At 44.1% G+C, this 14,577-nt stretch overlaps 1 protein-coding gene across 2 annotated transcripts in view; it reads left to right on the forward strand.

Moving 5' to 3' along the window:
- The window catches only part of lrp8 (low density lipoprotein receptor-related protein 8, apolipoprotein e receptor), a gene marked incomplete at its 3' end in the record, with an annotated part of 245,237 nt that overhangs the window by 158,851 nt on the left and 71,809 nt on the right, over window positions 1-14,577 (forward strand). For both annotated transcript variants that reach the window (XM_080430722.1, XM_080430721.1), the window contains exon 4: window positions 5,529-5,657. In XM_080430722.1, coding sequence (XP_080286848.1) covers window positions 5,529-5,657 — 129 coding nt within the window. The remainder of the gene's footprint in view (window positions 1-5,528; window positions 5,658-14,577) is intronic.

The raw sequence follows: 14,577 nt of genomic DNA on the forward strand, positions 1-14,577 counted from the left end.
CCAGCACCTGCACAGGATGCCGGGGACAGTACAGGGAACTGATGCTATCTTCAGTCTCTACTTCAGTGGAGCTGTTTAGTGGCCAGCAGTAAAAGACAGTATAGTTACAGCATGATATTCCTGAGTGGGAGTATAAGTCAGTGAGAAAGAGCATTTACAACAATAGCCTTTACAATCCTCTCCTCCAGTAATGCTTTGAAACACGTTCACCTACTTTAACCTGCAAGCCCAATGTCCCCTAGATTCAGCAGCAGGAATAGTTTTCCTGTCAATTTAGATAATAAGATGGAAGAAGATAATAATGGAGCGAATGGATGAAAAATGAATTGTTTTGTGTTTATGCTTTGTTAGATAGCATCTGTTAGAGAGAAATGCCGGAAGATTATCTGGATTAGAGGGTCTGCTAAACGCCTAGATGGTAAATTGTATTAGAATGAAGGGATACTGTGAGGATGAAAACAAGATTTGACAAGGCCTGATTAACAATGTTAAACTAATATATCACATCATCGCTGTCGGGTGGAAACCGAAACATTTGTGTGATGTCTATTTATTTCACAAGCTGGTGTAAATATTGTTTTTTTCATTGGTGTAATCCTATCCTATATTAAAATTGGCTAATGGGAGAGCCGCGGACAGACTGATGTCACTCTGACTCAGCCATAACCAGAAAAGGAGTTCCTAATGAAGCTACGTCCAAATATGGAGTGTGTTGTCATCATGGCATCAGCCGCAAACAAATCAGTCAGCTCCATATATGGGCACAAAAGGGGGCATGCCCATATGGGCATATACTGATGACATCCGCGATCTCCATACAGTATATGGGCATAAAAGGGACAAGGACTGACAGATACAGATATCTCCATATATCGGCATAAAAGGGACACAGGTAGTAGACAGACAGAAACAGACATCTCCATATCTGGGCAGCAACACTATGACTATAAAACCCCACAGACAAACTTAACCACTTTCACTTTTCACTTTGTTTCAAAAGCAGCGGAAATAGCTGATCCATAATCTCACACTACAGTGTTGACGTTAGCTGCTTTCCACCACATAACTCCTTTACGTTTTTCCCTGGAAATGCTGTAAACGCCTCCCATAGAGCATGTGTGTGTGAAGCTATTTTAATATACTTCCAATGACCTCTGAACACATTTGCAATTCCCCTTTTAATTGCTTTACCGATCCGAACCGCAATGTTGAGTAGAGGGCATTTGTAATCTTGAGCTGATTGGGACAAATATAGCATTCTTTGCATAGGGACACCTTAAGGTATTCATCAATCAGGACTCCACTGACTGAACTGCAGGGAAACATAGCTCCCTAACAGCCTGCACCGCGTAAACCTCAGTGTTAAGTTAACCCTTATGGGTCCACTTGGTTCCCTTTGCACTCTCTCAGACTTAGATGAACACTCAGGATTTTACAGTTTGTCTATTCGCGGTACTCTGCAGCTCATCCATAAATCGCTCTCTCCCTACCATTTATCAAGTAATAATAATCACAGAGGTCCATCCCACCTGCCATACATCTGGTGTTGTAGCGGAGCGTGACAGGCAATGACTTAAGACTTAAGCATGACTTGTATTACCCCCGCTGCCCCTATACGCATGCCTCACAATAAATAGATTATCTTAGCATTAGCCCAGAGGGCTGTGAACCCCTCTGAATCAATCACCTGGGCGGCTAGCATTTGATGCTGAGCAGACAGCTGCAGAGGATGTGGGGCCACGCTATAGTGCTCCTCTCCCCTCCCTCCTTGTGAGGGAAATTAGGAAGGTAGTTAATCAAAAGTTCATTAGCATATCACTCACTCTGTCCTTGTAGATCTTAACAGCAGCCCATGTGGCAAGAATATACCTAGTCTACTGTATATTGCTACTTGCCATGTGAAAAGATGATGAATTTCTGTGTTGGTAGTTGTGTCGGAAAAGATGAGAAAAGAACATTGTCAGGTAGGTGAAAATTTCAGCTAATCAGGAGAGAGTACCCAGCTATCAGATTTTTATAGTGTTCCAGTTCCAATTTTGTCTGCTCATTTCTCAGTGTCATCACTTCCAATTTCACTATCTTTTAGTTTAATCTATATCCTGACTGAGTTCTCTATCCTCATTGGATAAAATTGGTATCCCGACCTGAAAATGCATTTTCAGGTCGGGGAAACTCCCCCCTTTCAGGTGATAAGAGCGCTAGTTGGCTCTCATGCATTGAAGGAGGCATGAGCTCGGCTCTGGGCTCCCTAGGCTGGCAGGGGGAGTCTAGCGCCCAGGATCACCTAGACAATCTGCACTGGGTGAAAAAGGATTACAAAATCATGAGATAATTTTTTAACATTTTTGAATATTTTATTATATGATATACTATATTTCATAAATACCCTTTGTTATGCGGTTTTCAAATATTGCGTTTTTTTCACAGAATCAAATGTTTTATGGTCATAAGCCTGGATGGCTTGGTTCCAGGCTTGAAATAATTAATATAAATATTTTCTGAAATCTTATGGAAAGAATGAATGGGCTTTCGATTTGTGGCACCGCAAAATGGCCGCCACTACTATGCCCTATATATCATGAAACAGAGTCCACTGCACAGAAACCTTATATACTGTAATGGAGCGAGAGCCAGGGAGAGGAAAAATGACTAAGACCTGCTTTTTTGTCCTCTGACAGCCCATCAATTAAGTCTGAAATAACAGGAGGTCCATAACCAGTTGATAGTCTGTGTAATAGGATAATTAAACAGAAGCTTCAGCCTCGGGGAGCATGATAAAGACTTGAATAGGAGTGTCCGTATGAGAGCTGTAAAATCTTTATCTCTGGACTACGCTGTGTAGTAAAGAGTGGGCCAAGGTGCTCCTTTGAATCTATACAGTGTTGTTAAACTTGACCATCACGGTGGTGGCTGAAGCGTAATTTACACTGTCACTGGCCGAAAACAATACATATACTCAAGAAATGAGAAATACAGTCACCCAATGAAGTGTGTGTGTGTGTGTGTGTGTGTGTGTGTGTGTGTGTGTGTGTGTGTGTGTGTGTGTGTGTGTGTGTGTGTGTGTGTGTGTGTGTGTGTGTGTGTGTGTGTGTGTGTGTGTGTGTGTGTGTGTGTGTGTGTGTGTGGGGGTGGGTGGGTGTGTGTACACAGTATATACACACCACAATCAAGGTCAGATACTATGTCATTCCCAACTTGTGGTGGCTGAGATTGTGCTGTATTTTCACCCTGTTGTCCACTCACCAAAACACTTCCTGTATACAGACCATCCGATCTGTATTTGAACTCATACTGTACCACTGCATTGATAAGCGTTGCTGTATCCTGTATATTACACACACACACACACACACACACACACACACACACACACACACACACACACACACACACACACACACACACACACACACACACACACAGAGCGCCTTCAAATCCTTTGGCAGTAATAACCAGATTGTGCAGATATGGTGGGAGCTTGCTAACTTTGTTAAAGGGTATTTGAGGAAGGCCCCATTCTTATGTTTAAAAGACCAGGAGAAAACTCATTTAAGGGGAGCACATTGAAAAACTACTCACGCTAGACCTGAACATTCACACAGAGAGTGAGAGAGAGAGAGAGAGAGAGAGAGAGAGAGAGCTGATCAACCAATAGATAGACCTTTGTCAAATGGAAGAAAGAAGAGAAGGTTCCAAGTACCTCAGTGCAAGAACCGCCAAATCAGTACTGCATTGTCAGTAGAAGAAATCCAGGCAGCACAGTCCATGCAGGTTGGGAATAAACGTACACACACAAGTCCCTAGTCTCCCTCAACAGCCAGCTCCTGAATGGCCCAAATTTAATGCAATACTGTTATATATATAAAAATAGGAGGAAAAAAAGAGACTGAAATGAATGAATTCCAAAAGGACTATTGATCTATGTCTCTGTCTGTCTGTCTGTCTGACACGCACGCACGCACGCACGCACGCACGCACGCACGCACGCACGCACGCACGCACGCACGCACGCACGCACGCACGCACGCACGCACGCACGCACGCACATAACGATTGGACTGGTTTCCAAGGAGCAGTGCTGGTGGTCAAATATGTACAGTAATTGATGGGGTTGAGTGTGACACTGCGCTGCAATGCAATCTGGGGCTATATCCCGTCTGTGTGTGTGTACGTGTGTGTGTGCGTGTGTGTGTGTGCGTGTGTGTGTGCGTGCTTGCGTGTTTTATGGCGATATTATGGGGGTTGGTAAAAACAAGGCAGGGATGTTGAAGGAGTGTGGTGGTTTGCAGAAACAGGGAACAGGGATTTGCTGTAGGGACTCGGTATAAATTTGATGAATTGTATCATTGTGTTTTTCTCCCTGTTGCCCCCATGTGTTGGACATGTAAACAATGGCCTGCTCAGCTGTAATGCACTTTTACCTGTAGGGAATTTGTGTGTGTGTGTGCGTACGTGCGCGTGTATGATTTATTATAAATTATTATTGCATGCTTTAGCTTAGCGAAGGATTGGAGCTTGGGACTGGAGCATGGAGCTGTACTCCTCTCCCACAAACATGGACAATAGTGCTATTTACTCACCATTGTCCACGTTTCAACCAATACAAAAATAGTGGGACATTATTGTATGATGGTGTTGCACAGCGAAAATAGCAAATCTACATGCTCACAATGTTTGTAGATCTGTTCTTTTCAGGAAAAAGCTAAAAGGAAAATCATGTGGATCACAAGATCCATATGAAAATTACGTGACTGTGGATCTCGGACTTCATGTGGTCTGCCTGTGACTATCTACTTTGTCGATCTTCTACGGCGTATCTATAACATTGAACATTTAATATTTCAAAAAGTATAAAACACGCGCACACACACACACACACACACACACACACACACACACACACACACACACACAGTCACATTGCGTAAAGACTGACACTCTTGGGACATTTCTTTTAATTACCGCCTATAATGAGGTGCCCAAAAACGGGGACCACTAGTTGAAAGTGGATAAAATATCAAGCATGTCAGTCAAAATGCAGACTGTAATAATTTAAAAAAATATGAATATCCGGATCCCATAATGGGTCTACCCTGTGTGTGTGTGTGTGTGTGTGTGTGTGTGTGTGTGTGTGTGTGTGTGTGTGTGTGTGTGTGTGTGTGTGTGTGTGTGTGTGTGTGTGTGTGTGTGTGTGTGTGTGTGTGTGTGTGTGTGTGTGTGTGTGTGTGTGTGTGTGTGTGTGTGTGTGTGTGTGTGTCTGCCAGCAGCCTGTTTCTTTGTTCCTCTGTCTCTGTGTGTCTTGCTTAATTATTTGCAGGCCTTTGAGGGTGAATCGATCAGAGCAACAAGATAACTGGATTATCAAACTGCTTCATTGACTGACTGTCTCGTTCTCTCTCTCTCCATCACTTTCTCCCAACTTCTTCTTGTCATTCTTCTCATCTGGCCTCCCCCTGCATTTCCCTGCATATTTTCCTCATCTTCCTCTTCCCTTTTCCTGACTGCCTGCCTCCGCTCTACCCCTGCAGGTCGACAGACGTGCCCACCGGAGAAGTTTGACTGTGGTGGGGCCACCAGCAAGTGTGTGTCGTTGTCATGGCGCTGTGACGGAGAGCGGGACTGTGAGAACGGAGCGGATGAGGAGCAGTGTGCTGCAGGTAAGATTAGTTTGGAGGGAAGGAGGGAAGGAGGTTGTCTGGGGCGGTGAGAGAATGAGAGAGAAAGAGAGAGAAACCAATATATTGTCTCCTGTAGAAAGCACCAACAACAAAACACCAATGTGTGCACCGAATACACATTCACAACATTAACAATGGGTACACACACACACACACACACACACACACACACACACACACACACACACACACACACACACACACAAACACACTGAGAAGCCGTTTTTAAAACACATAAGGAATAGTGTTTTATTTATTTATTTTAAACCACATTATTTTAAAGGAATACTTCACCTCCACAATGACATTTCTTTTCTAGCAATTACTTGAAACCCCCATGAAACCTTGAATTCATGGCAAATGTTTGCTGCGTTCCTTCGCGGTGAATGAAGAATCCAAAAACGTAGATAAGGCTTGATGAATTGAAGAAAATAGGAGTCCAAGATTAACGACAGTAAAACTATCAGAAATGTGTTTATAAACTCAGCTACTCTGACAGCTCTCTGGAGTATAATCCAAGTTTCTTGTATCCAGACCTTCATCACTTCCAAAACACTTGTGTTGAACCCCACGCGCATGCCTAGGTATAGGTATATTCCGCGTTCGTGTATAAGGTTTGCGAGGAAACGCTGTGTTTTTGAAGTAATGAAGACAGACTGGATATATGACACTTGGATTATACTCACAGAGCTGTGGTGGAGTTTATAAACTGATCTTTTATAGAGTTTTTGCTGTTGTTAATCTTGGATCCCTATTCTCCTGAATTCATCAAGTATTCTCTTTGTTTTTGGATTTTTCATTCACCGTGAAGGAATGCAACACAAACAAAAGTTCTCCATGAATTCACGGGATGAGTAATTGATAGACAAAAAAAAAGCATTTACAGTAGGCAAATGTTCTTGAAAATAGAAGATTGCCTATTTTTGAGGCTTAACTGGTTAATGGGAAATGTTAAGCGCTAAGGTGACTTTCCACCAAACAGACTACTTCAGACTACTTCAGACTACAATAGACTGCAACAGACTGGTAGTCTAAGTTGGCATTTAGTTCAGCAGAAGCAGTCGGCCGATGCGCACATTGTTGTGCCAATGTTGCCAGGTCTGCTTATTGTAAGCCGCTTGTAAATATTCATAGTTGCTGGTTGCTTTGGTTTGGGCTTGTTTCTGAAGTGTAGTTGCTTATTTGGGCTTGCTTTCAATATTATTTTTGAAAATAGCTGATGCAATAGGGCTCAAGTGGTGAAACGGGTCGCTTCTTTTGGGCTTGTTTTCATAGACCTCGTCGCTTGTTTCTCTCACAGAATCTGGCAACACTCTCAGCTCGACCAAAACATAAACACGGAGCACCTTTGTGCTATCGTAGCACTTTGCTTTGGAGTTGATCGATTGGTATAGGAATTGAGAGTTGAGATTGAGAATATGGTATCTAGTTCAAACGTGCGACGGGCAAATTGTCTCTGGCTTATTTAGGCTTGCTTCTGCACCAGTAGTAGCAGATGAGAGGTCTACTCTACGGAGCCTGTCCAAACAAGCTAAACAGCCAATCAGGGTGTTCTACAGAGCCTTCACCCCCCTCTCTCCCCCCTCTTCACTACCCCACGGCTATCGACAGCTGTACCGGTCGGCCCAACGAACATGCTCGGTTCCTTATCGTCGCGTCGATAGAGGTCCCGACGGACCTCTACCTGACGGGAACGACGCTATCCGACAACAGGTTGTCGGCAGCAGACGCTTTCCAACGCCGAGACGGCCCAAAATCGGTGTGGTGGAGAGCTGCCTTTAATCAAAGCACACTGCTTAAGTGCACCGACCGCATAACTGCAATGTCCTCGGTTCGATTCCCGGCTGCTGATCCCTTCTCATACACTCTGTATCACCGTACTGAAATATGAAATATGTCACTGAGAAAAATCCTCTTCGAATAGACAGAGGAATTGGAACAAACAATTGGGGAAGAATGAGAAAGGTAAAAAAGACAAAATGGAGGGCGGTCTTGACAGCAAGAGATAATGATGCTGATGTCAGAAAGCATCACATCTCCCAAATTAAATGGATTGCAAAGAGTTTCATCAAGCCCTAAGGTGATGAAAGATACTCACCAACCATGTTAACTTTTACATCAGATCCAAGAAAAAAACTGTAAGGGCGGTGCTTACTGTACAACCTTCATGTCCAATTTCAGCAGTGATGAGTGACATAATCCAGTGCCCTTTGCCCAGCTACACAGATAGCAACACATTTTAAAATTCACTGAAGATGTGGTCCATAGTGTTATTTATAAATCACTTTATTGGGAGGCAACTAAATGTTAGTTTTCATATTTCTTCAGCATGCTGGGTGCCTACTAGAAAGATGAAATGAAATGATCTATTCCCATCACTGTGATCTTTTTTCTTTGATCTGTTCCTGACTAGAAGAAGGAAAAAATCAGGCGGCTTTCTGCAGGCAGACAGAAGTAGGGCAGCTTTATTTGGCCAAAGGGAAGATTGACACCTTTCAAGGTGTATCATGCAGACATAAAGGCGAGCTCACATACACACACCCATACACACTTTTATTAAAATAATGGAAAACATGTTTTTGCACAGAATGGTCCACATGCACACTTTGTGTAGGTTTCAGACAGTATGATAGGGTACAGGGTACATGCATGTACCCTGTAGGGTACATACACAGTTACATCACGCATTCACATGTACAATCAGTTTGGGAAAGTAACTAAGTGCATTTACTCAAGTACTGTACTTGAGTTCAATTGCGTTACCGAAAATAGCTTAAAATAGCTGACCTACAGGCTCACAACGCGTTGTGAGCTTATCTACTATTTTCGAGAAGGTTTGACACATTTTGAAAATGTGAGTACTTTTACTTAAGTATGTTTTGATGCCAATACGTTTGTACTTTTATTCAAGTAAACATTTTAATACATGACTTTTACATTTACTTAACCACACACAAACGCACGCACAAGCACACACACGCATGCACGCACGCACGCACGCACGCACGCACGCACGCACGCACGCACGCACGCACGCACGCACGCACGCACGCACGCACGCACGCACGCACGCACGCACGCACGCACGCACGCACGCACGCACGCACGCACGCACGCACGCACGCACGCACGCACGCACACACACACACACACACACACACACACACACACACACACACACACACACACACACACACACACACACACACACACACACACACACACACACACACACACACTTCTTCCACCACTGCACGGAGAAACCCACAAACACAGAAACTCACTCTTTCATGCATGCACATGTACACACAGGAACGCTCACGTCTCTTTGTCCGACAACCTAACCTTATCCCCTTACATCCTCATATCAAAGCCGTAAAAGAGGCATTGATTTTCCCCCTGTCTTCGATGTGTGGCGATATTGATTCATACACACACATGCACGCACAAACTGAAACATTTTACAGAATAGTATGGTTCATGTATTTGCCCTTTTGCAGCATTAAGCTCACTTTTAAAAAAATGATCCAGGTTACTGGGATTTGCGTTTTTTTTTGCGGTACGGGTTTGTGCTGGGATGTGTGGGCTTGAACATAATACAGTTTGAATGTGTTCTTCCTTATAGTGCATGTTGTGAAGTGTGTGGGCACGTGTACTCCGTGTGTTGCCCTAAGCACATGAACTTCCCACTGCCCAAGGCAGGTGTACTGTAGCTGCATTCAGGAAGTGGGTCAACATGCCCTGCATTCACACACACACACACACACACAGGCACACAAACGCACACATGCGTGGGCACACAGTAGTCGCAAGTATGCATGTCTCCCTGGTCATATACCGTAATCTCATTCTGTCACTGTGTGTGTGTGTGTGTGTGTGTGTGTGTGTGTGTGTGTGTGTGTGTGTGTGTGTGTGTGTGTGTGTGTGTGTGTGTGTGTGTGTGTGTGTGTAATCAACACAATCAACTCAGGGCTTGTTGCCTACCTCTGTCTTTTATCAGTCAATGTAAAATAACAGCGTTACCTTTTGTTTTCCAATAAGAAATATAATGCCATGGGATTACAGTGTTCTGTGGTAGTTCTTGTGCTGGATATTGTCTCGGCACTAAATGCTGGTAGCCACTATTGCCATAGGCGCGCAAGCCAACAAGGGAGCGCGCCGCTTGTCCAACTCTCCCTGTGTTACTTTGGGCCAGTTTCCGCTTTGCAATTATCCGTTATTTCTTCCGAGACGCGCCACGGGCTAACCTCTGTATCAATCAACTCACCAGCTGGGTTTGTTGTGGTCTCTCTGTCCAATCTCTTTTCCCCCCCACTTTCCTTCTTTCTCTCTCTATACGCCCTCATTGCTCGTTTTTGCTTCCTCCGACTCCCCCCCCCCCTCTCTCTCTCCCTCTTTCTGTGTCTCATCATTCATCTCCTTCATGAAGCCCGTGTGTCGTTAAGGAGAAGTGCTGCTATTCGCGGCCGTGGCCCTAATGAAAACAAGAGGCGCTGTTGATTTAGTCATGTAAGCCCCGTTCCCATATCATCTCTCACGCTAATGGATATGGATCTAAAAAGAACAGGGTACGCTCTCTATCTCTCTCTCTTCCGCTCTCTCTCTCTCTCTTTCCCTTCATCTGTCCATCTCCGATCCCCACCCCCTCTGCTTTTCTCCCTCTTGCTCGTGGCTTTTCCTCTTCCTCCCTCTCTCTCTCTCTCTCTCTCTCTCTGCCCCCACCCCACCCCCGATCCATCTCCCCTCCTTTTGTCTCCCATCATCACACAGCATCACACTGTTATTCCCTGTCCATCACAGGAGGCAGGCACACTGTTTTATTCCCTTTTAATTTCTTTGTATTGACACGGAGGGCAATCGTAGGCTATGCACTCTGTCCATTACCTTTCATCTGTCTGACGGGCGCGTTCCCTATATTCTGTACTCGAGTGGAAAATAAGATGATTACAACGGCTTCGAAATATTTCACGGGACTACTGATGATAATTGATTTCCTGCCTGATGTGGCATACATGGGTGTGTGTGTGTGTGTGTGTGTGTGTGTGCGTGCGCGTGCATGCAAGTGTCATCGTGGAGGCTGTGCGGTGGTAATAACCTGTGAAGATTGGCTTTTGATCTATCTTTTCATTGACAATGGCAGCGCTGATTAATATTGAGAGACTTGTGTGACTCGTAGATGGAGAGAGAGAGAGAGCCTTGATGGCTCACGCATACATTACAATGGATCCTGAGGTGTCTTTGAGGCACATCGGGGCAGGGTGTAACGGCACGGGTTCAAGTGAAGTTGCACCTGTTACAGCCCCCCCCCCCCTTACATACACACACACTCTCCTTTATCATCCTTCCATGTGAGACCTCAGTAATAACATTATCTACATTGTTTAACATTGGAATGGGCATGAGATATTATGTCATAATTCTTAGAAACCCTTCCATCTCCACGAAGTCTCATGACAAAAGATGAAAGTACCTGACAAGGCTGGAGAAATGCAGATTCCACAGGAAACTGGCGCTGGGACGACATGCTAGCTTAACTACAGCATGCTGACAGATGCTTGCGCGAGGAATGTATTCAAGATATGGCTGCTGGCAGATAACCCCCTCCCTCCCCCCGAGCAGCCTTGAATTGCAGCATGGCGAACGTTAATTAGAGCTGCTAATTGAGCATATCCATGTGTTGAATAATACATGGATCCGAAGAGAGGATCTTTATTACGTTTACAAGAGGCCCCTCTGAAGAAAGTTTATGCGTCTTTAATTTATTATAATGGTGAATCACTTTCGTTTAGGCTGTGGGCCCTCCCGCTGCAGGCTTCATCTGTGTGTGTCTATTGCACCGGGTGGAAAATATGGCCCTATATATACTTAGTTGTACGTCAAATATCGTAGCATGAAACTGGATCAGCTATATTTTCGCTGGATGTTCGTATTTCCGCCGAATGATCGCCTATTATGACATGTGACCAGACTAGGGCTGCTAGGGTCCACGTGGTTAGGAGAAATTGGATGGAACTATAATCGTGGGGCTGGGACAGCCAGTGAATTGTATTAACTGTATTCTTCCAGTCTAGTCTCACACAAGTCTCACCTTGTGTGCCCTATGAAAGTGAGTGTTTGTTGTTGTTGTATTTATTGGTTTTCCATATTGTTTCAGGTGCATGTTAATGGAAAAAGGTGGGTCGAGGATCTGAGTGCAGCACTTTGTCTTTCTTATGTTCTGTATCTCTGACAAACTTCTCTCTCTCTCTCTCTCTCTCTCTCTCTCTCTCTCTCTCTCTCTCTCTCTCTCTCCCCCCCTCTCTCTCTTTCGCTCTCTCTCTCTCTTTAGTTCCTTCATCTGTTCACAGCAGTGTTCACAGCAGCTGTAGCAGCAGCTTATGCCTGTTTTATACTCAGTTGTGCGCCGTGTCGTGCTCCGACAATAGCAGATCGTCAAGCTCACAAACGCATCGCACTGCAACGCGTTGTGAGCTTGTAGATCTATTTCCGGTGTGTGTGACGCCGACACACTACTAAATATAACTCAGGCTTTAGTAGTATCACAGACTGGTCTGGTCCTTAGGGATCCCTTTACTGTGCTGTGAAAATATAACTCCATACAGTTTTGTATACATCACTACAAATAGCCTATACAAATCACTGACCTAAACAGCTTGCTCTTGAAGCGTTCCTAGCTGCCTGGGGAGGTTTTATGGTGTGGCGCTAAGGAGGCCTGGCCGTCTAGAACAGGGTTTGTCTGTATCTCTGTCCCCACATAAGTAGGCCAATCACAGCTCAGCTGCATTTAGCAAACCACAAGGCGAAGCTCTGTAGTTAGCGTCATCATGTTTGTTAGTTTCTGTCTGTAGGTCAATGTGCTTGCTCATCTGTCTGTATTTCTGGGTCCATGTCTGTCTGTTAGATAGAATGTCGTGAGCCTCATTCACAGTACATGCACTGTAACCTTGAAGTTATTTAGACATTGACCGGTGGGGCTGCATGTGTGAACGCAAATGTCTGACTCAGTATAGGACCTGACATGCAACAGACTTTACGCTGCCACTCCCTTGAGTTAATGTCTGAGGATACGTCATCAACGGAGAGGGTCGATGCCTACAGCCCACAGTTTCCCAAATAAACAATATTTAAAGATTTTTAAGCTGACCATCCATTATGGATACATATGTACAGCATATCTAATGTCTGCATGATTTTAGACACACACATTCGTCAATTGGATGACTGCAGTGACTGTTTTACGTCAGCAATGCATTCGTGACAGATTAAACCCCTTAGAAATGTATATACAGTATGACATACTGTACTGTACATTTACAGTATACTCACTTTCATTTTACTCGAGCTGTTGGCAGAGATGTTTTTTTTCTCAATTGGCATAACGACTAAATTGGGGAGAAAAAGGGGGTAAAAAATAACTGGCTACTAAAAGAATAATAATAATAAATAAACTAACTAGACCACTGCACTCCGGATTTTTCGCTTGCTTTCACCGTTGTTTACATCGCATCTCCATCTTCCAACATGCCCACTGCAGTTTGCAGTTTAGGGCAAGAAAAAACAAGTCATTTTTGGTTCCAGTTCCGAACTAACTTTTAAGACCTCTAAGACTTAGACCAAAAGAACTCTACCTTCACAAACCACACTGTGACACACACTGTAAACAAACACACATGCATACTGCATGCCATATTGTATCAGCGCTCCTTGTCCACCTGCAGTGGAGTAAATACATTTTCCAAACCCATTATTTGATAACAGATCACAGCATGCTGGGACAGTCCACCCACACTTAAAAAATTATAGTAGGTAATGTGTGTAGGCTACGCGCTTGTGAGTGTGTGCGTGCATGTGTGTGTTAGAGAAAGTGTGTGTGTGTGTGTGTGTGTGTGTGTGTGTGTGTGTGTGTGTGTGTGTGTGTGTGTGTGTGTGTGTGTGTGTGTGTGTGTGTGTGTGTGTGTGTGTGTGTGTGTGTGTGTGTGTGTGTGTGTGTGTGTGTGAGCCTTACGTTGGGTCAATTGAGTTTTGAGTGTGTATACGTGTGCCTGTGTGCATATTCTATCCGTTGTAGTAGTTTGTCATAGTGTATGTACTGTATATACAATACTAGTAGAGGTGTGTGTGACTTTTCTCTTAAAGTTTATTCCTATGAAGCCCCCAACTACCAATTTATAATCCTTTTACTGCTTCCATCATGCACGTGTGTGTGTGTGTGTGTGTGTGTGTGTGTGTGTGTGTGTGTGTGTGTGTGTGTGTGTTGCCGTTGTTACAAGTGCTGCCGACCAAGTTTAACTTGGCAACCTGGTATCCATCAGAACATGACCCACACTGTATTCTACACCCAGTACCACATGACAAAGAGACAGTCGCACACATCTTAAATGGCTGCAGCCACTATAAAGGACTGTACATTGCCAGACATGATCGTCTGGTGGATCTGGTCTCAGACAGAATCAGAGAAGTACAGGAAAGGACAACAAAAATGTATAAACACAGCACTGTAAAACTAGACTGGTTTGATCACAATGACACACATGTCAATTCATTGCAAGATATTCCAAATACCCCAGATATTGTGTTCATTAATGAAATGAGAAAAACCGTTACTATCTTCGAAATAGGCTGCCCATTTGATTTGTATATGGACATTTGTTTTACATCCAAACGTATGAAATATCAGACTTTGGTGGAACGTATTATGGCCTTGGGATATAACTGTCAACTTATTGTCCTTGTGTTTGGGAGTCTGGGCCACGTCCAGAAACTTGTGCTCCGTGGCATGCAATTAGGAGGATTGCAAAAGACAAATGCAAAAAAGTTGGCTAAATACTGTTCTGTCTCAGCTATTATCACCTTTACCGCCGGGCCCGTAGTTCTACGGGCCGTTAAATCCAACGGTTAA

Source organism: Gymnoscopelus braueri (genome assembly GCF_963280865.1).
Source record: "Gymnoscopelus braueri genome assembly, chromosome: 6".
NCBI classification, from domain to species: domain Eukaryota; kingdom Metazoa; phylum Chordata; class Actinopteri; order Myctophiformes; family Myctophidae; genus Gymnoscopelus; species Gymnoscopelus braueri.